At 41.5% G+C, this 27687-nt stretch overlaps 1 protein-coding gene across 1 annotated transcript in view; it reads left to right on the forward strand.

The window, feature by feature from the left end:
• Positions 1-27687, forward strand: part of LOC126095578 (uncharacterized) — a 277083-nt gene that overhangs the window by 86682 nt on the left and 162714 nt on the right. The window contains exon 2 of the mRNA XM_049910354.1: positions 8689-8745. Coding sequence (XP_049766311.1) covers positions 8689-8745 — 57 coding nt within the window. The remainder of the gene's footprint in view (positions 1-8688; positions 8746-27687) is intronic.

Here is a 27687-nt window from a genome sequence, read left to right on the forward strand (position 1 = left end):
GCAGATGACACGGATTTTTACATGAGCAGATCGAATCGTAAATACAATGAGGTTGTAAGAGGTCCATGATTAAGGAATTTGTTGCTAGCGCACTCGAGCAGATGTAATTTCGATGTATTGCTCACGCGCTGCCTGCGATATGTAAGCTGAAAGAGAATCTCAGACCAGAGAGCAGTGTTGTATGCAGTACGAACTGTGTAGCAGTAGTAGTAAGTAGTAGCGAGCACTCGTGTGTATCGAGTTGGCTGGGCCGGTCGTGGGGAGCGATGACGGAGCCTGAGCGACATAATATAAGGTAAAAGCAGCCTCGCGCATATGTACTATTGTTATGCCAAGCCCCATGTAAATGTTTTAAAAAATCTCTTAATAATAATCTTTCGTATCAAAAATTAACTTTGGATAATCATTCATCTCAATTTAAAGAACTTATTAATTTGTCCAATCCATGGTCACACCGATTATTGTAAAGAAAAATCAGTTGTTTCTTTTTATACATGACAAATCCATCGGCCAGCATTGCACAGGGCTGTGCCAGAAAAATTTCGTGTAGGAGCAAATGTATACGCGTTATCCGGCGACCTTATTGAGGTAAGAATTTTCAATTTATTCAGAATGATCTTTCAGGGGCATGACGCAGCGCTGCTGACGTCCAAAATTCACCAGTTTTAATTCACAGTCATTATTGAAAGGTTATAAGTGAGCGACAATTTTATTGAAAAGTTAATCACATTGTATTATTGGTAGGTTACGAAATGTTACTGTTGGGAGGTTTTGGAGTGTATCTGTTGGAAGGTTACGCTGAATGTGAATTATATACTTATATTTTTTACTGTTGTGAGGTTATTATAGAATTTATCTGTGGGGAGGTTACAAGGTCACAAAAGTCATGCGCTAGCGATATCCACATATATAGAAGTATCGCATACATAAGTTGTAAAAGAACAGTGCATTAGCTTAGCTGTCACTTATACTTAAGTGATTCATGTTTTCGACGTGATTACGGCACCGTGACGGGAATTAAAACACTTCGAAGGCGGAGCAGTAGTTGGAACTAGACCCATGGAATATTCAGTCTCAGAAATCGTTAGGAAATTCAATGTTTCGAAGTCCATAGTGTCAGGAGGGTGTCTAGAACTCCCAATTTCAGGCCTTTCCTATTACCACGGACAACGCAGTGGCCGAGGGTAGCCATATAACGACCGAGAGCATCGGCAGTTATGTAGAGCTGTTGCTGATAATAAACAAGCAACACTGCATGAAATAACCGCAGAAATCAACATGGGACGTAATAAGAATATATCCGTTACGACCGTGCAGCGCCTGCCTTTGTGGCCGAGCGGTTCTAGGTGCTTCAGTCTGGAACTGCGCGACCGCTACGGTCGCAGTTTCGAATCCTGCCTCGGGCACTGATGTGTGTGATGTCCTTAGGTTAGTTAGGTTTAAGTAGTTCTAAGTTCTATGGGACTGATGACCTCAGATGTTAAGTCCCATAGTGCTCAGAGCCATTTGAACCATTTGACGGTGCGGCGAAATTAGGCGTTAACGGGATACAGCAAGCAGACTACAGAGGCGAGTGTCTGCTACAGCGCGACATCGTATGCAGTGCCTCTCCTTGGCCCGTGATCACATCGGTTCGGCCCCAAACCGTGACATGGTCAAATGAGTCCCGTTTTCAATTGATTAGAGCTGATGGTAGGGTTTGAGTGTGCTGCCACCTCCATAATAGTACTGGTTGTGTTTACATGGATTGGCGTGGGTCTACTGGTCCATTTGAATCGATGATTGACTGGATATGGTTATGTCCAGCTGCTCGGAGATCATTTGCAGCCATTCATGGACTTCATGTTGCCAGACAACATATTTATGGAGAACAATGCGCCATGTCACCAGGCCACAGCTTTTCACGACTGGTTTGAACAACATTCTGGACAATTCGAGCGATCTCCCATCGAGCATTTATGGGACATAATTGAGAGATCAGTTCGTGCACGGAATCCTGACCGGCAACAGTTTCACAGTTATCGACATCTATGGAGAGAGCATGGCTCAGTATTTGTGCAGGTGACTTCCGAAGACTTGTCGAGTCCATGCCACGTCGAGATGATGCACTACCCAGGCAAAACAAAAAATGGTTCAAATGGCTCTGAGCACTATGGGACTCAACTTCTGAGGTCATTAGTCCCCTAGAACTTAGAACTACTTAAACCTAACTAACCTAAGGACATCACACACATCCACGCCCGAGGCAGGATTCGAACCTGCGACCGTAGCGGTCTCGCGGTTCCAGACTGCAGCGCCTAGAACCGCACGGCCACTTCGGCCGGCCCAGGCAAAACCATGGCCGACACGATATTAGGAGGTATTACATGACTTTTCCATCAGTGTAAATCGCTCTCAACTACGAGGTAGTATCCAAAAGTTTCCTAAATTTGAACTAGACTAAAACACCGGTCGGTGTCTCCCCATATAGCTTTCAGAAGCAGTGCAGCTAGTGGTTACGATCTCAGTTATTTGATTAGTTGTTGGGTGGGACAGAGGTCGGAGGGGTTATTTCTATCGCCGGTTTTGCGATGGTTACCTTGAAAGAGCAATGTATTTGAATTAAGTTTTGTTTTAAAGTTGGGGAAACCGCTGGAGGAATGCAAAAGCTCTGCTTTTCACTTAGGCCAGGCATAGAATTACGACTGGTATACGCGTTTAAAAAACAGGCGAAAAGTGAGGGATCTGATTTTGAAAGATTGTAGACAGACCATGCTAGATATTTACAACGCCTTGTGAACGTTAACATAAAATGGGCATTAGAAAAATTGTGCCATGACTGCTTCAAGAAAGTTTAAAGCAACACCACGTTGAAGGCTGCAGATAAATAACACTGTTTCAAAATGAACAGTTCATATGTTGTCATGGTATCATTTTAGACAAACAGTCTCTCAAAGGATCTATGAGCATCTCTGACATTAAGTAACAACACACTTGTACACCTATTCTTTTAAATTTAATTTACCATCTCATGACATATGTCATGAGATAAGCCTCAACATTAGATCAAATAAATACAAAATATCATTAAATTCTTCTTTTGTGTCGCCATATTGTCCGTCGCTGCTTTACAATTCCTGAGCATATTTTTGTTTCGTCATTACAACTACAAGAAAATGCGCATTTTCTCACCACACGCGTCATGCTTCGTCAGTGGTCTGTAATCAAAGATATTAAGAATTTGATTTGTTTTCTAGCTCAAAACGCAGTTCGTTAACAAATTGTTAGATTCTAAGACGTGCTATCAAGTATTAGCTAATGAAGACAAATAGCCAAGCAGAATTGCCGTAAGCAAAAATCTACAATTTGTTAACGAACTGTTTTTCGATCTATAAAACAAATCAAATCGTAAATATCTTTAACTGCAGACCACTGATGATGCTTCACTTCATTAAAGCGCAACACGTCTGGTGAGAAAAACTCGCATTTTCTTGCAGTTATAAAGACGGAATAAAAATATTCTCTGGAAAAATATCTTCATATTGATTTTAACACATCTTACGGTTGGGTTATCCCGAAACACGCCATGAGATGATATATAAATAAAACATTGCGCTGACAGTCAAGACGAGTATTGTCATTTAAAGGTTGTCATTAATGACTGAGGTTGGGTTTGTGGCTGTTGGATGTTAGTCGTGTTTGATGAATACAAAGTTGCTAAAACATGCTTTTTTTGCACAGATCCCATATCCTGGTGATGCTCTCTTCACGTGACGAATCACAAGTAGAAGTATATCGTAAGGATGTACATATGTATTCTCAGTAATATAGTGCCGATAACATTAGTAAAAACGATATATTTAGTGTCCACAGGGCAAAGACACGTAATGACAAAATTTAGGAAAGCATTTTTACTGATGCCACTGTAATGGAAGTAAGAAATTAATTTGTCACCTTATCTCCTACATTGCTAAAATCTATTTCTACATCTACACATCTACACTGATACTCTGCCAATAAAATTTATGTGCCTGGCAGAGGGTTCATAGAACCACTTTCACAATTCTCTATTAATCTCATCTCGTATAGCGAGCGGAAAGAACGAAACCTGTATCTTTCCGTACGAGCTCTGATTTTCCTTATTTTATCGCTGTGATCATTCCTCCCTATGTAAGTCGGTGTCAACAAAATATTTTCGCATTCGGAGGAGAAAGTTGGTGATTGGAATTTCGTGAGAAAAACGCCTTTCTGTTAATGATGCCCAGCCCGAGTGACACTGTCTCCTATATTTCGTGATAATACAAAACGTGCTGCCCTTCTTAGAACTTTTTCAATGTACTCCGTCAGTCGTATCTGGTAAGGATCCCACACCGCTCAACATTATTCTGAAAGAGAACGGACAAGCGTAGTGTAGGCAGGCTCCTTAGTAGATCTGTTACATTTTCTAAGTGTCCTCCAATAAAACGCAATCTTTGGTTAGCCTTCCCCATAACATTTTCTATGTGTTCCTTCCAATTTAAGTTGAACGTAATTGTAATTCCTAGATATTTAGTTGAATTTACGGCCCTTATATTTGACTGATTTATCGTGTAACCGAAATTTAACGGATTCCTTTTAGCACTCATGAAGATGACCACACACTTTTCGTTATTTATTGTCAACTGCCCATTTTTGCACCATTCCGGTATCTTTCCTAAATCGTTTTGCTGTTTGTTTTGATGTTCTGATGACTTTATTGCTCGATAAAAGACAGCGTCATCTCGAAACAACCTAAGATTGCTGCTCAGATTGTCTCCTAAATCGCTTACTGAGGAAAGAAACAGCAAACGGCCTATAACACTACCTTAGGGAACGCCAGATATGACTTCTGTTCCACTCGATGACTTTCCGTCATTACTACGAAATGTGACCTCTCTGACAGGAAATCACAAATCCAGTCACGTAACTCAGACGATATTCCATAAGCACGCAATTTGACTATAAGCCACTTGTGTGGTACAGTGTCAAAAGCCTTCTGGAAATCCAGAAATACGGAGTCGATCTGAAATCCCTTGTCAATAGCACTCAATACTTCATGCGAATGAAGAGTTAGTTGTGTTTCACAAGAACGATGTTTTCTAAACCCTTGTTGACTGTGTGTCAATAGACCGTTTTCTTGGAGGTAATTCATAATATTCGCACACAATATATGTTCCAGAATCCTGCCGCATACCGATGTTAATGATATGGGTCTGTAATTAAGTGGATTACTCCTACTACCTATCTTGAATATCGGTGTGATCTGTGCAACTTTCCAGTCATTGGGTATGGATCTTTCGTCGAGCAAACGGTTGTATATGATTGTCAAGTATGGAGCTAATGCATCAGTATACTCTGAAAGGAACCTAATTGGTATTCAGTCTGGACCAGAAGACTTGCTTTTATTAAGTGATTTAAGTTGTTTCACTACTCCGAGGATATTTACTTCTACATTACTCATATCGGCAGTTGTTTTTGATTCGAATTCTGGAATATTTACTTCGTCTTCTTTTGTGAAGGCATTTCGGAAGGCTGTGTTTAGTAACTCTGCTTTGGCAGCAATGTCTCCGATTGTATCTCCATTGCTGTCGCGCAGAGAGGGCATTGATTGTTTCTTGCCGCTAACATACTTCACATACGACCACAAACTCTTTGGATTTTCTGCCAGGTTTTGAGACAAAATTTCGTTGTGGAAACTGTTACAAGCATCTCGCATTGAAATTCGAGTTAAATTTCGAGCTTCTGTAAAAGATCGCCAATCTCAGGGATTTCGCGTCTGTTTAAATTTGGCATGTTTGTTTCGTTGTTTCTGCAACAGTGCTCTGACCCGTTTTATGTACCAAGGAGGGTCAGCTCCGTCATTTGTTAATTTATTTTGTATAAATCACTCAATTGCTACCGATACTACTTCTCTGAATTCAAGCCTCATCTGTTCTACTCTTATATCATTCATTTGGAAGTAGTGGAGATTGTCTCTCAGAAAGGCATCAAGTGAATTTTTATCTGCTTTTCGTATAGGTATATTTTTCGTTTATTTTTGGAGGATTTGGGGGTTACAGTATTCAATTTCGCTACGACAACCTTGTATTCACTAATCCTTGTATCCGTTTTGATGCTCGTCATTAACTCAGGATTATTTGTTGTTAAGAGGTCAAGTGTGTTTTCACAACCTTTTACTGCTCTTGTGGGTTCATGAACTAACTGCTCGAAATAATTTTCAGAGATAGCGTTTAGCACAATTTCGGATGAAGTTTTATACGTACCTCCGGAATTACACATGTATTTTCGTCAACATATCGAGGGTAAATTTTAGTCACCACCAACTATAATCGTATGAGCCGGGCATGTGTTTTAAATTAAATTCAAGTTTTCTTTGAATCTTTCAGCAACTGTATCATCTGAATTGGCAGGTCGGTAAAAGAATCCAGTTATTATTTTATTACGGTTGCTAACAATGAGTCTGCCCATACTAATTCACAGGAACTACCTACTTCAATTTCGCGACAAGATAAACCACTTCTAACAGCAACAAACACGCCAGCGCCAACCCATTATAGCCTTCTGACTTCTGCTCCCAAATGTTCTCGAAACAATGGTACATGATATGAAGAGTTTTATAGGGAATGTTATTGCAATTGCAACGTCATAATTACGCCTGCTCTTATTTCGTTCACTGGCATTTCAACATTGAATAGAAAGGTGGTAATTAGAGCACTATCCGCACATGAACCCTTAATACTTGGAGAACTATGTAAGCGACCGTGATGGTTTGCTGTCGTGACTATTCACTGACGTCACAGCAGGTAGCAGTGGCTGACAAGAGTTTAGCGTGGGAAAGCGGAGTACAACGTGCGGATGTGTCCTGTCAATAGATCTCTTTCTAAATTTGTTTTCTTTCCAGTTTAATCCAGTACCTGCTCAGTAGCTGTCCGATCTATCCACCTATTCTCTAGCATTCTCCTACAGTATCTTCTGTTCTCTTCCGTCACTTCCGTAAAAATCTACACTTCAAATACCACCTCAAACACTTTCAGAAAAGAGTTCCTAACGTTTAAATTTATGTTCAACTTCAGGAAATTTATGTTTTTCAGAAACGCTTTCCTTATTATTGATAATCTACATTTTATATCCACTCTGTTTCAACTATCTTCAATTATGTTGTCGCCAAAATAATAAAAGTCATCTACTGCATTTAATATGCCATCTACTAATCTTCCTTCAGCATCGCCTGATTTAATTAGACTACCTTCGGGTACCATTGTTTTACTTTTGTTAATGATCATCTTATATAAAGTCTTTTCAGTATCCAGGGAAATAAAATACTTTTTCAAGTGGTTCACCGTCCCGGACGGAACTGAAATGCCATCGGTGAACATAAATGTTTTTATTTCTTCCTTCTGAATTTAAATTCCCTTTCCAAAAGTATCCTTGATCACTTAATAGCTTGCTCCATGTATATATTGCATAACTTCGTGGTCTCCAAATATAGGTTACCGAGGCAACTACACTCTTATATGTATAATGATTCAAACAAGAACGTTGTTGGAGGAGGTTCGATAATGGTCACTCCAATCCGGCAATAGTGAAGACGAAAGTAAAGAGTATGTGTAATGTCATATCGAGCTTCTTCTAGGGGATCTCGTGATTACAGCCACTCAGGAAGTGATTCACTTCCTTAGCCGAGGTCACAAATGCGTGCTAGTGTAGTGGGTCTCCACCGGGCAGAAACCAGTTCCAATCCTGTTTGTGAAAGAACGCAACGCTTTGCCATAACCATTTGATCGTCAAGAGGAGCAGAATAAAAGACATGCTTATCATTCCACAGCTTTCTTCAGAGGCTGCGCACGTAGAAAAAAAAATAGTGAAGTTGAGACAGACAACATATAGTACGAAGTTACGAAATCTAAGATGAACACAAAAAATATGTTCTTGATCTTTCCTATATATTTTGGTATTCAAGATCACGATGCAGTGATGGAGTCAACGTCATTCCGCGGAACTTCTGGAAAGAGTTTCTACATTGACCGCTTTCAGAATATTTGTTGCAAATACGGTCATTTCATCTCCGTAATCCTAACAAGGGTGCAGAAATTTAAGTGACCTGATAAGAAATGTGGAGGTTTTCGACAGAATCGGATAAAATGGAATAAATGGAAAATATTGCCTAGGAGAAGGGACACGGTGACAGGATGTTAAAATCCGAGGGAATAACTTTCATGTTAGAAGCGGAGTCGAAGAGGGCAAGGACTGTAGGGGAAGACAACGATTAGAATATATTCAACAAATCATTGAGGACGTTGCGTCCAACTGCAGCTCTGAGACAATGAGGCTGGCACAGGAAAGCAAGACGTGGCGCGCTGTGTCAAGTCACACAGAGAAATTGTGTCCACTCCCCAAATATAAAAGGAAAGAAAGTCCAGTTTTTCGTGTCATTTAGAGACGCCATTCGTTAACAGTATAAAACAACTGGCGGATATCAAATTAACAAATAAAAAATGTAGATCCTGCCAGAAAAGTAAAACACCGGTAAAGAAATATGCGTGGGATATATTAGTTTATCTTGCATCTTGCAGATATGATCCTCATTTACCAGGTATATTCTGTCGTAACAGGGGCACTGAAGAAACATATTGTAATATAGTTTCATAAACAAAGATTACAGAGCTTACATGATTGTTATTTCTGTTTCAGTTTTCTGAGGATTTCCATCGGGATGCGTCATGCATGCAACACCCGGATTGCTTTGCGGTAAGTACGCATTTTGTTATTTTGCCTCTATATACTGCTTGTCCGAAATGGAACGTAATAATGATAGCAAATTATAAGGGCAATCTGCTTGTGTGTCTGTTAAGTTATTCTAATAAAGTACTTGGCTAATGGTGAAAGCCAATGCATATTGTGGAACGGTTCGTAGGAAAACAGGTGTAACTTTTGAGTACCTACATTCAGTGTAAATGTTGGGAGTCTCAGCTATTCTCCCGCTCACAGAGTGTAAAAGAAAAAGCTATCAAAGGCCGTGAGTACACTTGCACCTGAGGAAGTTGCAGGAATCACTTTCAGTCATCCAGGAACTGACACTTCGCTGTATAAGTGGAAAGATTTTGCTCGTAAAATTTTGTGGCGCCCTTAAGATCGCTTCAGGAACTAGAACACAAAGCAAACAGCGAAAAATCTCATTTTATGACTTTTGTTATAAATTGGGAAAAACAGCGTGCAGTAAATGGCGCAGCCGGCCACTGTGGCCGAGCGGTTCTAGGTGCTTCAGTCCGGAACCGTACTGCTGCTACGGTCGCAGATTCGAATCCTGCCTCGGGCATGGATGTATGTGATCTCCTTAGGTTAGTTAGATTTAAGGAGTCCTAAGTCTAGGGAGCTGATGTCCTCAGATGTTAAGTCCCAAAGTTCTTAGAGCCATTTTTTGAATAAATGGCGCACTCGCACCAGCATAAACGAAAAATCCTACTTAACGTGTATTCCAACAATAAATGAAGAAAAAAGTAAAAGTTATTCATTAAATGACATTACAGAAGTATCACAATAATTTAATTCTTTTCATTTCATGTCTGAGTGTGGATATTATCAGATGCATAACAAAGACCGGGTTTTATCACGTATACCTCAGGTAACTAATAGATATACAAGTTTAAAATAATAAACTTTGGGCCCCCTAAAGATATTAAGCACGGGAAGATGCATGATGATCCCATTACTTTGTTCCTTTTAAATCTTACATGTAACAGTGTCATAATTTCAAGCATACCTCAACTCTGATATAATGCATGAGACACGCATTTTCTTTGGATCAACAATGGTTTGCAAAGAAACTGACTATGGCGTCATGTTTCTATACTGACCAGCATTTCTGCTACAGTTGCAAGTGGCGTTAAATAGGGTGGGCTGTTTACTACTGGACTAGGGACCAGTGACACTTCATGTATTATACAGGTTGATTCTGTAAGAGCGTGTAAAAATTTAACAGGACATATAGGATGCTCCAGTAAACAATTTGAGGTGGGGAACCTGGGGTCGGAGAAGCCAGTTTACGGAGATAATAGGAATAAAATCACATTACTGTGTTCTTTTTTATTTACATTAGTTGCAGTTAAATATTTCTGGCGTGTTTCGAATCACATCACAGGCAGCTACAATTCTGGAATCTAATTGAATCTCTGTATCCACTGGAATCTGATTTACAAGTGACTTTAGATATCCCCTTAGGAAATAATCAAGGGGATTCAGGCCAAGTGACCTTGCTGGCCATGGAATAGGAGCTCCCATTCCAATCCAGAGACCAGGAAATACAGCACTGAGATGGTTGCGGACATCCACATTGGAGATAGGGTGTGCACCGTTGTGTGTCCACTTCCTCTCACGAACAGCCAAGGGTACTTTCTCCAAAAACTCAGCTACAACTATTTCCCCGAACCTCAAGTACATGTGGCTATTCAGACGGTCAGGTAGAAGATATGGCCCAATGAGACTGTCGTCTACAATGCCGACCCAGAAATTCACAGCAAAACGTACTTGATGATGTGACTCTATTACAGCGTGAGGGTTTCCCTCATCCCTCACATGGCTACTCCTGCTGCTCGAAATACCATCACGATCAAATGAGCCCCCGTCAGTAAACAGCGCTAAGTGGAGGAAATCTGGTCGATCAATCCATTGTTGGAGCAACTACTGACACAATGTCACCCTTGGTGCTAAGTCAGTCACAAGCATGGACTCGTTGTGGGTGATATGGGCGTAATTATTGTTCGTCGTGTACTCCCCACACGCTAGTATGTGCAGCGCCCATTTTACTTGCAATAAGACGAGGAGTTGTAGTGAGGTGCGCTGCAACACATTGCAGCACCTCCTCTTCAAAATCAGTTGTGCGGGTGGCGTTAAATATGTTGCCAGCTCCTTCGTTTCTTCATTCAAATGAACCAGTCTCCCTCACTCATCGATCGAGAGAAGAGACACTCGTCGTGACGGATGATGCATGATAGGAAATCTTTCGCTGTACAGCTTTTCAACTGCGAGGGCATTGCAATGGACTTCCTTATACACAAGGCGCATACCAGTGAGTTCTACGAAAGTGTACCGGTACTTCTCAATCGTATTGTACTGTACGTCTCTGATTAGCAGTGAGTAATGAATGAGTCGGTCGTTTATTTATGGCACGTTCTGTCATGGGAAACTGTTAAGTACGATACAACACAGCCAGTTTATGGACAAGTAAATAGACAAAATGTGCATCATGACTTTCTAGTAACCTGTATGTGTAAATAAACAGCACAGTACGTGTAGATTTGTATGCATGTTAGTTGTAAATAAGCTGGAAAACAGTAATGCTAGACAAAGCGGTAGACAAGTTCACTGCCATATCTCCTTAAGATGGCTTTGCTGACCCCAGGTTACCTCCCTCAAGTCGTTCAGTCGAGTATTCTCTATTTCCTATTACATTTTGCACGCTCTTACGGAAACACCGCCGGCTATTGTGGCCGAGCGGTTCTAGGCGCTCCAGTCCGGAACCGCGCTACTGCTAGGTCGTAGGTTCGAATCCTGCCTCGGGCATGGACATGTGCGCTGTCCTTAGGTTGGTTAGGTTTAAGTAGTTCTAAGTTGTAGGGGGCTGATGATCTCAGATGTTAAGTCCCATAGTGTTCAGAGCCATTTGAACGGGAACACCCTGTTTACAGATTTATCACTTTCACCGTACTGTCAGTTGTAGGGAACTTTCGGGCATTCGAAATTTGATTGTATGACAAGAACAAAGAGGAGCGAACATGACTTCATTTACGACAGTAAATTTTATTTAATCCAGTGATAACGAATGATGATAACGTGATGCCGAGACGAAGGTCCTATAACCGGGTGACCTTTGGCCGCTATCTAACAACACAGTGGGGTGCGTGCTTTCAGTCGCTTCATACTGCAGTGTACATGGTACATCTTCCGTAAGACTCGCCAATATGCTGGCATGCTGCTTCACAATGTCATTCATCTGTTACATCTTGCTCCGAGCGCAGGGTGTGGTAAACAAATAAAGGATTGACTTCGACACGGCCAGGAGGTTTATCCTGCAATTCCCGACGATATCCGGAATATATGGGACACCAAAGATATGCAACGAAGCTTACTCTCTAAAATCGATAACCTTTTCCGACCTACGTCCTCTCAAAACTAGTCAAGGGCTAGAGCTCACGGCCGCAAGGTAGCGTCGTAGTCTAGGTTCAAATGGCTCTAAGCACTGTGGGACTCAACACCTGAGGTAGTCAGTCCCCTAGACTTAGAACTACTTAAACCTAACTAACCTAAGGACATCACACACATCCATGCCCGGGACAGGATTCGAGCCTGCGACCGTAGTAGGAGCGCGGTTCCGAACTGAAGCGCCTAGAACCGCTCGACCACAGCGGCCGGCTCGTAGTCTAGGATTCGGTTGTTACTGATGCCCCGGCAGAGGAACATGGCTTGTTTTTCACGTCGCCATGGCAACGATAAGTCCAGAGACACTACACTACAGTCACACCATATACCGAAATGCCAGTAAATCAGACAAATAAACGAGCCAAAGATCTGACTGGAGCCGGCACGGCTCAGACCGTGACCTGACTGAAATAAAGCAGGGACTGTTCCTTCCTCCGTGTCGCTGTTGTTCGTAGGAATACTAAAGTGTTTCCACATATCACCAATTTGAACAGTCCTGGTAATACCGCACGCATTCCGAAAATAATTCTTTTACAAAGCGCGTTGTTCACACATTATTCTCATACGTAAATAGGACTCACTTTCAAGCTCTTCCTGTTGTGATAATCACATAATTCGTTTCTGAAGATCGCAGTGATACGTAAACGTTCAGCGAATAACGCACAACGTGGTATTTTCACAGTTAATTCTTATATACAGTTTACTATTCAAACACATGACTCAATCAGATCGGTGCGACAAATATACGACGGCATGCTGAAAACTTATGTTTCCTAATTGTTAAATGAAAACTCTTAATGGTTTTTAAATGAAAAAAAAAACGCGTTATTAACATCCTACATCTTTCTTCTTTATATCTACGTATTTGCAGCTCTTTTTCGCTAAACGGCTCCGAATTGTAGCATGTCACATTGCGGTGTGTAACGTAACTGTATTGGTTGGCGAGAAACAGCGTACAATCGTTTTTCGAATTAGAAAATTTCGTCCACACATGCAGCACAATCTCCTTCACCATGACAGTGCCAGAGGACGCACGAGCACTGCGACAACAGCTACAATCCAACACCGTGGGTTCACTGTGTTGTGCAGGACGAAGTAACACTCGTCAGCATAGTGGTAGGTTCTTATATTCATATCTTGAGGAGGCCGAGTTGATAAAACAACACACACTTAATGTTAGATCACTTCATTACATGGTTTCCAACCTGTGGGTAATTACTCCCTGAGGGGTAAAATGAAATTTTCTGAGTGGTAAAAACTAACGATTAGATTCTGTTTCAGTCAAGAAACGGAATTATTTTCAATAGATCATTATTAATATCACAATTTTTTGAGATTCTAATATTGGTTATATTGTGAATATATACTTTTTCTCAATTAGTAGCATTAATGCGTTGGATATTACAGGTTCGTCACATAGTCCATCCACTACACACGTATGTTGCGCTGTTTCCTGTATGTCACTGATGATAAAAATGAGACTTACACGCAAGAAATGCTAATATCTAAAGAAAATCTCTTCTCCAAGTTGTAGATAGTACCCATAGTAGTTCAGAAATTGCTGTATTACTCGCTTCGAAACAGATAAACGAATTAATTGACAGCACGCCACAGCAGTAACCACATGAGGGCTACTGTCTACATCTACATCCATATTCCGTAAACCACCTGACGGTGTGTGGCGGAGGATACCTTCAGTACTTCTATCGGTTCTCCCTTCTAGTCCAGTCTCGTATTGTTCGTGGAAAGAAGATTGTCGGTATGCCTCTGTGTGGGCTCTAATCTCTCTGATTTTGATTTTGTCCTCATGGTCTCTTCGCGAGATATACGTAGGATGGAGCAATATAGTGCTTGACTCCTCGGTAAAGGTATGTTCTCGAAACTTCAACAAAAACCCCTACCGAGATACTGAGCATCTCTCTTGCAGAGTCTTTCACTGGAGTTTATCTATCATCTCCGTAACGCTTTCACGATTACTAAATGATCCTGTAACGAAGCGCGCTGCTCTCCGTTGGATCTTCTCTATGTCTTCTATCGACCCTATCTGGTATGGATCCAACACCTGTGAGCAGTATTCAAGCAGTGGGCGAACAAGTGTACTGTAATCTTCGTTTTCGGACTGCATTTCCTTATAATTCTTCCAATGAATCTCATTCTGGCATCTGCTTTACCGACGATTAATTTTATATAGTTATTCCATTTTAAATCACCCGTAATGCCTACTCCTAGATAATTTATGGAATTAACTGCTTCCAGTTGCTGATATGCTATATTGTAGCTAAATGGTAAAGGGTCTTTCTTTCTATGTAATCGCAGCACATTACACTTGAGTAAATTGAGATTTAATTGGCATTCCCTACACCACGCGTCAATTCGTTGCATATCCTCCTGCATTTCAGTATGATTTTCCATTGTTACACCCTCTCAATGTACTAAAGCATCATCCACAAAAAGCCTCAGTAAACTTCCGATGTTATCCACAAGGTCATTTATATATATTGTGAATAGAAACGGTCCTGAAATCACTCTTACTTCGGAAGACCTCTCTCCATTGAGACACTTGATAAGAAACATAATTCCCCTGAATTGCTGTATTTTCTTGACCTACACACTGCAACCCCACTTAAAATCAATCAAGTTAAAATGTGTGCACTGTACTTGTTTGCTGCACTCCCTGTGGCCGCGCGGTTTTGAGGCGTCCTGTCACGGACTGCGCGGCCTTTCCCGCCGGAGGTTCGAGTCCTCCCTGTGCACAATATTATTATAAATGTCCCGTCGGGTAGACCGTTCGCCGTGTGCAAGTCTTCCAAATTGACGCCACTTCGGCGACTTGCCCGTCGATGGATATGAAATGATGATGATTATCTTGCTGACCACTTAGCTACCGTGGACGGATAGTGTTATTATTATTATTATTATTATTACTGTTCCTATTAGAAGCTATAGTAATACACAAAGCAAGTCTTTCAATTTCTGCTAGTACAGAAGGAAGGAGTGCAGCTCAAAAAATATTCAAACGTGTGTGAATTCCTAAGGGACCAAACTGCTTAGGCCATCGGTCCCTAGACTTAGAAACTACTTAAACTAACTTATGCTAAGAACAGCACACACACCCATTCCCGAGGGAGGACTCGAACCTCCGGCGGGAGGGGCCGCGTAGTCCGTGACAGGACGCCTCAAACCGCGCGGCCACAGGGAGTGCAGCAAACAAGTACAGTGCACACGGTTTAACTTGATTGATTTTGAGTTGGGAGGCAATGTGTAGGACAAGCATATACAGCAATGCAGGGGAATTACGTTTCATATCAAGTGTCTACTATCACTGTGGATAGTTAGCTTTCTTATCTGAGAGGGAGTAGTGGGTAGCACTTGCGATGCACCACTAAGTCCTTCGTCATTCTTTCTAACACACACACACACACACACACACACACACACACATGCGCGCGCGCACACTCACTCACACACACACACACACACACACACACACACAACACACACACACACACACAAACTAAATATCATTCATCTTTCATCATTTCATAAATAAGAGAAGTCTTTCACTCTGCAGTTTAGATAGGTGCTATAGTTAGTGATAATGTAGGGAGAGGGAGGGGCAACAGATGGCAGGGGGGGGGGGGAGAGGGCGGTTGGCAGTCCTAGCTAATGTCTGATGGTACTCAGGGCTAATGGTCTAAGAAATGTTGGGAACCACTGCTTTATTATACCTTGGGCAAGATGAAATACTTACCTTTACAACAATCCATGGCCAGAGGAAGGTAATGTATGTTTATTACGGTCGCTGATCACTAACGTATCACTTGATGCAAAACAAGGTCGTAGCCTCTTCTTTCAAATTAGAACGGACTATAAATTTCTCTACATGGTTCTGTCAAATACAGCTACTGGCTGTAACGAGACAATGCTGTCGTCTTCGACGATGATTGCACACTGGTCGCAGCGACAGTCCACTTTGATGTAAGTTAGTACTCTGCAGCCGTGGCGTATGGATCTCTTCATGGCGTCTACATGACGACTTCTTTCATTCGTTTTTGAGTCTGGCAGCGAATGTGCTTAATTGTGGTTCCATCCGGAGGTACCAACTTGGCCCCGGACTCTTCTTCTTCGGGCGACACCACCCACTGCCATCCGTCACCCTCCACCCAATCCCGACTTGGCTCCATCCGGTTTTCATCTGTTTTCAGAAGTTGAAGAACACTTTCGAGGATTCCTCTTTGGTACCGATGAAGCGGTGCAAAACGAAATGAGGTTGTGGCGCCGTCAACAGACGTATAAATATGTAGACATGACGAATAAAGGTGGCCAATGTTGATAACATTAGTTTCGTTTAGTTTAAAAAACTTTAAGATTTTTAACATAAAAAATTCGGAGGCATTATTTTTCAGCACACACTCGTTTTTTTTGTTTTTTTTTTTTTTTTTTTGTTTTGCCTTCTACACCTCCTTCTTGTACCATGGAAGTCACTCCGTCATGTCTTAACAGATGTCCTATCATCCTGTCCCTTCTCCTTGTCAGTGTTTTCTACATATTCCTTTCCTCTCCGATTCTGCGCAGAACCTCCTCATTCCTTATCTTATCAGTCCACGTCATTTTCTACAGTCGTCTGTAGCACCACATCTCAAATGCTTAGATTTCCTTCTGTTCGTGTTTTCCCCTACTCCGTGTTTCACTACTATACAATGCTGTGCTACAAACGTACACTCTCAGAAATGTTTTCCTCAAATTAAGGACTGTGTTTGATACTAGTGGAATTCTCTAGGGTAGGGAGGCCCTTTTTGCTAGAGCTTTGGACGTCCTCATTGGTTATTTTGCTGCCTAGGCAGTAGAGCTTATCAACTTCATCTACTCCGTGACCATCAGTCCTGATGTTAAGTTTGTCACTGATCTCATTTCTGCTACTTCTCTTTACTTTCGTCTTTCTCCGATTTACTATCGATTCGTATTCTGCACTCATTAGATAGACTGCTCATTCCAGTCAGCAGATAATGTTATTCTTCTTCGCTTTCCCTCAGGATAGCAATGTCATCAGCGAATCGTGTCATTGATATCCTTTTACCCTGAATTTTAATTACACTCCTAAATCTTTCTTTTATTTCCAACATTGCTTCTTCGATGTACAGGTTGAACAGTACGGGCAAAAGACCAAATCCCCATCTTACATCCTTTTTGATCAGAGCACTTCGTTCTTGCTCGTCCACTCTTAATATTCCCATCATGCACGAAAGAAAGTTGTAAGACGTGCGAATTGTCATAGGTTGTGCAATGAAATTTATCACCTGCGCTATTACTTCGGATATATGTAGAAGTACCATCAAATAACTGACTCTGTACCGTTTCAATAAATCTTCGAACACCAGGTGACGCCCCGTGCTCGTAAGAGCGAGCAAAGCTGTTCAACGTATCTCGGGAGATCTCAACACTCTCCGGATCTGCGCTGCAACCAGCAACAGTTGCTCCAGAACATGAGTTGAGACGATGAAATCATTTGCGAATGCAGAATAGTAAACATCGGTTAGGCGGAGCGTTTCATTAAAACACATGTAAAGTAACACAGGAAACACTAACGGCTTGGAGAAGACAGCAGGTAAGAGATGGAAGAACTACACGGTGAGTGCAACAAGACTATACAGTTCGGAGCAGTTCGCGCAGTAGACAGCCACTTACCTCGAGGAATGAGGTACGAGAGCCTATTAGAACTGCGCATCGGCCCGCCAACGTGATTCACGGACTGCCGCGTTCTTGGCTGCCGCCAGTAGCCCGCCGACAGCGATCACGAGGTTGCCCCATCCCGCACAGCACTATACATACCGGCCTGGTGCAATATTGCGGCACTGCATTGGCTTCTCAATATTAGCCAACAGACATATTAATCAAAAGTACTATCAATAATGAATGTCCCCTCCACACTTCCCGATTCCTGTCAACCAAACAATAATCGATTTGTATAACATTATTGACAACAGCATCGGCATGAAGTAACGAACTGTGAGATGTGAAGTGGCTCAAGCCCAGTAGTAAACACAGTGCACGGAAGACCACTTGCGACAGTGGCCGAAACAAGCAGAGAGCACAAACAGAAAAAAAACCACAGACACTACAGTACACACGCAAACACAAAGCGTAGCACTGACGACACAATGAACAGAAAAAATGGTACTCCTAACATACAAACACAAAGCAACCCACAGGGTGGTAAGTGTATTCAAGAAACAGGGATTACACATTTCTTACAGAACAAGAAACACACTCTAGTCACATTTAAACAACAGACAAACCACATAAATAACAAGGAGCAGGTCTATACAAGTTGAGAGTGCCAAGAATATGAATCAGTATATCTGGGGATGACAAGTAGGAACTTCAAAACTATATATAAAAAAGATATAAGAATCTGGAAGTATGAAAATAGCCATTCTACCTTCGCCGGACACCTGATAAAATATGGACAGGAACCATTCAACATTTAACAAGACATGACAGTTATTAGAGTGAATAATCACAACAAAAAGCTCCTGACTTAACAAAAGAACTTTCACATACAAAGAGCCCTTGCAAAGAAAAAGAAGGTACCTAATGACCAAATTCATATAAGCAATAAGTCTCTGATCATGTTAGATATGAAAAAAATAACAAACAGAGATCTGAAACATAACCAGAATAAATAATTAATCAATCTTTCTCTATCCCCCTTCTCTCTCTCTCTCTCTCTCTCTCTCTCTCTCTCTCTTACACACACACACACGTATCCACTTAAAATAAAATAAAAGAAAGTAAAAAAAAAATAAGAAAAACACGTTCTCACAAAGGACGACACATTTGCACACAACAAAATACACACAGACACACACACATACAGCTACACGCACACACTGATTAACAATATCAAACCACATACACACATAACACAAACAAAAGACGAACGATAAACACAACGAAAGATAAACACACAGCGACAGCTGGCTACACTACACCCCGTAAACAAACATATGTTGACTACAAAATGCAAAGTGCGAGTGATGTAAATGATGTGTTGTAACAAATATGGGTGAAAAGACGTCGGAAATCAGCCAGCTGAAAAATGGGGATTGTTGAACTGCAGAACCATACTCATGGGCCTCACGGTTCTGGAAATCTTAACACCGAACAATGATTTCCCCTCACGAAATTTGTGCCACGAAAGGTGACTGTAATCTGAAAAACAAGAGAAAAAATGGCAAAATGTAACATAGTAACATATTGTAACTACCAGATAATACATTTATTGTATGTATAGAAAGAAACAGTTGTTGCAGGCCATTGAAGGTGCTTTTTTCAAACAAAATAAGCGAAACGCGTATGGCAATAAACAAACTGCCTTTCATTTAGTTGCACGGACAGAAGATACCTCCATGAAATGGTCGAAACTTTGGTCAATGGAACAGCATGACGACACTGAAGTCTACGTGCGCTTAGGTTGATGATCTAAAATGTTACGACCACCTGCTTAGTGGAGTGTTGGTCCAGCTTTGGAGGTCGAGCGGGGTAGCTGCGCGGTCTCGAGCGCCTTGCCACGGTTCACGCGGCTCCCCCGTCGAAGATTCGAGTTATTTCTCGGGCATGGGTGAGTGTATTGTCCTGAGTGTAAGTTAGTTTAAGTTAGATAAAGTAGTGTGTAAGTCTAGGGACCGATGACCTGAAGCAGTTTGGTCCCATAGGGACTTACCACAAATTTTCCAACTTTGGAACGCAGTACTGTAGCTATTGTGCGTGGGATGGATCCTTCAAGTTCTTGACAGATTTTCAGAGATGTGTGTCACCAGACGTATATTCAAAGTTCATGCATTTGTCTTAAATTACTGCCTTGTGCTTTGTGGACGCGTAGCAGGCGTCCGATAGGCTTTCGGACTTGTTCCATATGGCCCAGATCAGGAGATACGTCAATGTGATTTGCTCTTCAAACCACGTAGCAAGATTCTGGCCTTGTGACATGGACAGTTAACCTGTTGCAAGATTCCTTCACAATCGGATAAGACATCGAGTATGAAGAAATGTAGATGGTCGTCACTAATATTCACGTGGTGCCTTTGATTACTACCACAAGACGAATGGGAGCCCAGTTGAGTGGCCCCTATAGCACAATACTGCCTCCACCGGTCTGCATCTGTTACGCAATTTAAGTTTCAAGCAGCCGTTCACCTAGTTGACGATACGATCATCACCCTAGCGTGCTCCGGAACACTTGTGCCTACACCTGTAGAGATGGTGATCTATCGTGTTTTATAGAGCAAGCAGGCCTAAGACCTCAAGTTCTTTGGTGAGGCGTGGACTTTTGAACATCTACATCTCCATGGCTACCCTGCACACACAAGTGCCTGACAGAGTGCCTGCTTTGGACACCCTTCAGACTATTTATCTACCGTTCCACAGCGTCTGTGAGAAATGAACACTTATTTTATTACGATGATCATTCCTCCGTAACTACGTGAGCAACAACAAAATATTTTTGCGTTCAGAGGAGAAAATTATGATTTCCCAATCGGATCTGTTGTGCTCCCTACTTTCCTTACAGGGTTACGTGCCCGAAACCCCACAGGCAGTGGGCACTGGTCATAAGTTTTTGGCACATCACTGTCGATTCGATTTTCCTTATACGTGGTGGACACAAGTTTCATACGTGAAATCACCAAAAAAAGTACAATTACGTCTTGGCAACCAAACTGTACACACGGTACTGTAATAATTGTCTTAGCAGTTTTCATGGCCTTTTACATCCGAATAGCCACGACGCCTTACGTGTCAAACTATGTTTTCCATCACTGACTTAACCAGCGCACAAATATTATAAATAGATGTTTAAATTATCATCACCTTTGTTAATAGTTATAGCTGCAAGCAGACGACAGTAGTTCGTGGGGCTGAATACGACAAGGAGCTCTTCGTACGTCTGTTGAGGGAACTGAGGCAAGTTTCACGTATTATACGAACGAATTGGCATCACATTTATGTTTTCTTACCAGATCACTTCTCTCCTGCAGTCTCCTTCCTTTGTAGTTAATGAGGGCTGTCTTTGTCCAAATAGTTTCTGTTCCTTGCGTATCATTCATCTTGTCATCTTCTGACGCGTGGAGCTCAGCTTTCGCCCTGGCTGCGCCAATCTTAACACGCAGTTAGATAAGACGTTAGGTGAAGATGAAAGTGAAAATATTGGTCTCGTATGTTACGCAGTACAAACTTCCATCTGTGTGTATGAGTTGTCCCTCCTGCCGCTATTTCCATACCTGGTAGTTCGTCGAGCGTCTAAATATATACACTCTCTTGTGTTAGGTCTCGATGCCTGCATTGCTTCAGCGTGATGCAGCGCAGAGCAGGACGACATTTCGGTAAACTGTTACACCCTTGAGGATCGACCGGTGACCCGCCAAGGGGAACGGAATTCCAAACGAGTTCGTATACTTGGGAGAGGAGGAAGCGGAAGAACTTGTTCTATTACACAGTCTTCCCACTACGTTGATTTATTACTACCCCTTTTTAATTTATTCATCTCTGCGTTTAATGCCGCATCTTTTTTCCTCGGTAATTATTCCCCGAGCTACAGGCTCCGGCTCACCGTGGAATTTCTTTTTACAGTGCTATCACAGTAAAAGCAGCTGTTATACATTAGCGTATATTCTGACAAGCTATACATGTTTCTTACCTTTTCCGTCGAGTAACTATTTATTTTGTACTCCACTCATGAAATTAAGCTTTAGCAACTCCTAGCAACGTCTCAGTTAAAATACTTTTTCAAGTACACAGCTGGTAAAAATAATGTTTTCATAAATTATTAAAATACTATATATACAATGCAGGCTTCAGTTTTTATTGACAAAGTTCAACATCGAAATAAATTTTATTTCAAAATGTCGATACGGAAAATACCGAAGATTTAAGTCGGTCTCTTCTTTGAAATAGATAATTTAAGTCTTGTGTCTATAGATGATGTGTGCAAATCTTTTTCCTTTTCCTACAATATCGAACTGTTGGAATATTTGCCTGATAACTGAATTACTTTTCCCGGAATAGAAAAGAAGTCTACGGACTTGTTAACTTAAAAGGATGCAGTACGAAGACTGAGATACAGCTAACTGAACAAGTTCTCGGTTGCAGCCATAACCGCCCTTCCCCCCCCCCCCCCCCCCAACCACTTACAGCTCGTCATACAATGATATTCAACTGTCACTGAACTTGTTATTTATTTTTAGAATGATGTCTTCTGATGAAATGTCCAAATAACCAATGTTCAGAAGCAGTAGCGTCACCAAGAAAGACCCGTTGAGACTATTTCAGCGAATATTAGGCGGTCGTGATTTGTGCACGTATCGCTTCTTGCCAGCTCTGCTAGTTGTTGGTATGAAAATAATTTAATTTCCAGTGGCACTTATTTGTAATGAAATAATCGGTTCCAGCATAATTTGTCCGTCCTCAGGCTGATTGATTACGTAGTTTCTGCGGTGATGGGATTGAACCACGGCCTGTACTTTGTAATCTGAGAATGGTCGATGGCGGCCAAAATCAGTCATAAATAAATGTTATTGTCCGGATAATAAATTATTTTCAAAAGATCACTCATGGTGTCTCCATCTCGACAGAAATATCGTCCTTTCCGAAAACTTATTGACCTAAAACTTACTTTCATACAAAAATATAAAATTACTGCGAACTCAGTTTGTAGATAGTCAACCAATTGACAGTTATCCACTAAAAGTTTTATGTTTATAAAATACATTTAGTAAACATCCGTGAACTAATATCCCAAAATCTCAAATTATCAAGTTCAAAAGAGTAAACTTATTCGTTTCGGCTGCTAGTAAGAAAGTGGTTAGATTGGAGATGCTGGCCCGTTGAAGGCGATTTCCGTGATTCAGTACTCAGAAACGTCCTCTTAGAAAAATTAATGAATTACTGTGCTGGTAAACCCCTTACGTTATTTGATTTTACAACAGCTGAGCAAAACTAAACGCAAAACTGACATTTCTCTCTTTACTTATTCTTATCATCACTAAACTGACACACAATATTTTTAGCGCAACGCAATCTGACTTTTAATAATCCCTACAAAAGAATGGCCCTCACTAACATTAATTAACCTATAACTTTCATGAATCACTTACCTCACAAAAATCTTCGATATATATATATATATATATATATATATATATATATATATATTACAAATTTACTCTTTCTGATCGACACACGTCCAGATCGTCCGCTCTCAAAATTCCGCCATCTCTCTCCCCACATCCACCACTGCTGGCGGCTCACCTCCAACTGCGGAACGCTACGCGCTGTTAACATCCAGCTGCCCAACACTACAATGGCGAACAACAATGCAAACCAGCCACACACTGCACACAGCACAGCCAGTGATTTTCATACAGAGCGCTACGGGGCGTTACCAATAAAAAAGACCTAAACAGCCTACTTACAACCCTCACCTTTAAGGTAGTGAATGCAGAAATGGGACTATAAGCATCGTTTGGAATGCGATGCAAGAGACTGTGAAGACGAAATGAGTTGATCGAGGCAGTGATTGCGGCATGTTGCAAAGAAAACAAGAGAAAAAATTGATAATAAAGAACATAATGCATGGAAGAGTTACATGGGTCGTTACTGAAAACTGTAACTGAAGGAAAGTGGAAAAAACGAATCGCCGAGTAAGGCATACTTTTCGCATCAATCCATAATGTTCTGAGAGTGGACTAGTAAATAATAGACAAAATTTAAAATGGTAGTTTTAATGTTTCAGGTGTTCTAAATAATCTCCCCCCAACTAAGTACAACACACAGACCTTTCATATAACCATGTGAAGCGGCACTCTGTCGTTTCGTGGTAGGTTCGCCCTGGTAAGTCTCGTCACCGCTGTTTCTCTTTTTTGTTCTGCCTACAAAAGAAGTGTGCGTGTTTTAAATCTAAGTCAAGTCGCTGCAGGTGTCCACGTGCCGTTATTTTTGTTCGGGCGTCAAAGTGTGTGGGATAAACTTGGTGCATACTTCCCTCTTCTTCAAACAATTCTGGAGAGTTTACCGAGCACTTGATTTAGAGATGTGGCACCATTGCGATTTGTGACACAACTTTGACACGTTATGACCGCTGCTGGGCACTGCCTACTCAGAACTGACTGGTGGAATACATTCCTATTGTTCTGAAAAAAGAAGAAGGAATTCATCAATCAGTCGTAAATCCAGTCTGTATTTTATTGCAGATCTAGATTTCAGCTATAGCCAGGTTCAACTCACGATTATTTAAAATGTACGTGTTAAACTCCTTGACAACACGTGTTGTCTCAAGCTGGACGATCCTATAAGACGCAGTTTAAACGGTATGACGATCGATATTGAATAGCAGAAATCCAGAACTACAGTAAAATACAGATTGGATTTACGACTGTTTGCTGAATCCCTTTTCCTTTTCTGAAATATACCACTGTCGCTGCGCACAACTGCTCCCTTGGAACCAAACTTAATAAAAAGTGTGTTGTTATTTCAAGCAGTCACCATTGCTGCTGCGACATCGCTAATATGCCAGGAGCAAAATCAGCCTCGGAATTTCTTGGGCGGGTGGTGTAGAGATAGGTCTGTCAAAGACAGGTTATGCTGAAATGAGGTCACCTGGAAAGCGACAGGGATGGGAACTACATCAAAGCGCAACTTACTGTCGATGGCCGAAATAACGACCATGAGCGAAACAGCAACCATGGCAGAAACAACAAGCACTAACATGTTGAACGTCCAGGGTTAAGGATTAGACTACAGTCGCTAGGGGGCAGACTAGAGTTGCGCTTTGCCAAAACTACGGTTTGACAATTTGGGTACAGTAAATAAATGACGTAGTGAATGATAGAATTACCAGTAGTATTGGTAACATTGGGGGGGGGGGGGGGGGGGGGGGGGGGGAAGAAACATAAATGAATGTGTAAGAGATAACTGGGAGCCAATGGTTTTTTCTGTGTTCGTTCGATATTTTGTTTTGCACGTAATTAGAACCGCACATCATTCAATGATAGTACATTCTGAATGTTACATCCTTACAGAATATAAATTTCGTTCTATAAGTAATAAAAAATTAGTTGATCACTTAACTTTTACGCTTTTAACCAAAGTGACAGCTTTTGATGGAAGTATATTTAACATGCACAAATGTAAAAACAACTACATAATTATAAAAAATTCCTGGCAGAAGAAATCTGTGTACCGGACCGGGGCCACTGCATTTCGGGGGCAAGCACTCTACCACAGTTTTAATATGCCAGGAAGTTTCATATCAGTACACACTCCGCTGTAGAGTGAAAATTTCATTCTGGTTTCATAATTATGGTTTTTAGTGCGTGCTCAATAAAACGCTCTTCATCATGATCACAGGGGCCGGCCGTTGTGACCCAGCGATTCTAGGGACTTCAGTCCGGAACTGCGCTGCTGTTGCGGTTGCGAGTTCGAATCCTACCTCAGACATGGATGTGTGTGATGTCCTTAGGTTAGTTAGTTTCAAGTAGTTCTAAGTCTAGGGGACTGATGACCTCAGATGTTAAGTCCCGTAGTGCTTAGAGCCATTTGAGCTGTTTCTTGATCATAAGGTAGTGTTTTCTGCTATCATTGAAAAATCTGAAAGTTGTTTATGAGTAACAGAAACACGTTTTGTAGCGATGTTTGACACATTTTTATTTTTGATGATATGCATTTTATTCAGTTTTTATTTTTACAACACCCCTCTGTTTCACGTTACTCATCGACAGTTTTCGAATAAAACCTGAATTAAACATCTACAATTTCAGTTTTGTTATAAATACTGTTTAAGTTACAGGCAGAAGGATAACTATGTGGAGCAAAACTGTTTCGTAGGTTATACTGACCTTTACATATCCTCTGTCAGCTTCCAGTTTCTAGGGAATCTATTGAGACACTGGTCACATACGTAAACAAAGCGATAGAAAAAAATGGCTCTGAGCACTATGGGACTTAACTGCTGTGGTCAGCAGTCCCCTAGAACTTAGAACTACTTAAAACCTAACCAACCTAAGGACATCACACACATCCATGCCCGAGGCAGGATTCGAACCTGCGACCGTAGCGGTCACGCGGCTCCAGACTGTAGCGCCCAGAACCGCACGGCCACTCCGGCCGGCTCAAAGCGATAGATGTGAGGAAGCGTCCGATAGTACTCCACGCTTAGTTATGATAGTCTACGGAAGAATAGTTGGTTTTACAACTCAAGATAGGAAAGAAGCTACGTGTGTGTTCTTCTAGTGATTGCCACCATTGTAACATCATTACCACTGGACGCTATTTGATTGGTGACAGATACACTTTAGAGAAAGTCATATTAACACATATTAACATACAGACAAGTACTAGTAGTATTTATTCACTTGCTGGTAGTTTCGCTCGAAACGATCGACACCGGGAAAGTAGCACTGTTATAGCAGGTTAATCGTGTCTCTCTTATTCCAGAATGGATTGCACCAAGACGTCTAAACTCCACACTATTTCCTTAGTCATGGCAGAAGCTACAAGAGGTACTCAGCAACAAATTATCAATAACTATACTTGGCAATTATCATGTCAGTAATGTGATGACCAGCATCATCACTGCTCTTCGTGATTGAGATTCTTCTGAGAACCAAAGACATATGCAGTCATTTATGTTGAAGTATGAATACCAGTAGTAAAATGCTCCTATACCATGAGTAGAGGTAGGAGACTGGATAATGGAAGATACAAAAAAGCAGCAAAGCTAAGGTAGTGGAACATGATCATTTCTACCTAACATCTGACGCGCAGGGATCGTCGAGCACGGCGAAGGGGATCTGTAAAAAATCGCATGAAATCAGCAAAAGGAGTAGCTCCCTAGTACCAAAGTGCTACCATCTATCTTGGTGACTGGACGTAATGAATAAAAAGTAGTGCTGTATAATGGTCGAGCTGCTACTCCGAAGCTGTACATTTCTGTGCTCAGTGATGAGAGACGCAGTATGTGGTTTAAAGAGTGACGTCATTGGTCAGTGGCTGACTGGAAACGATTGATTTAAAGTGAGGTCTAACGCTGTACCCTGTGGTAATCCAATGGAAGGGTTTGGGTTTGGCGAAGCCTGGAGAGCATTACCTGCTATCCTATCTGGTGTCAACAATGATGAACGAGGAAGTGTGTTACAATATGAGTGTTCTTTTCGTTGTTAGGACGTCGCCCTTGCCCAGAATACAAACCCGAACACAGTGGACCACTTTTGTAACGAGTTAGACTCTCGACTTCGCTACAGCCCCTGAGCCCAACAACCCGCTGTTGTTTCTTCTGCCCTAAAGGAAGAATGGGCTGTCATGCCTTCACAGACATTACGAAGCATCAGTGAAAGTGTCCCAGCAAGGTTAAATCTGTCGTAAAGTCGGGGGGGGGGGGGGGGGTGAACAAAGCGCATACTAATTACCACCAATAGGTGCCCGAATATTTTTGATCAGATAGTG

The sequence above is a fragment of the Schistocerca cancellata genome, chromosome 8 (genome assembly GCF_023864275.1).
Source record: "Schistocerca cancellata isolate TAMUIC-IGC-003103 chromosome 8, iqSchCanc2.1, whole genome shotgun sequence".
Lineage (NCBI taxonomy): Eukaryota > Metazoa > Arthropoda > Insecta > Orthoptera > Acrididae > Schistocerca > Schistocerca cancellata.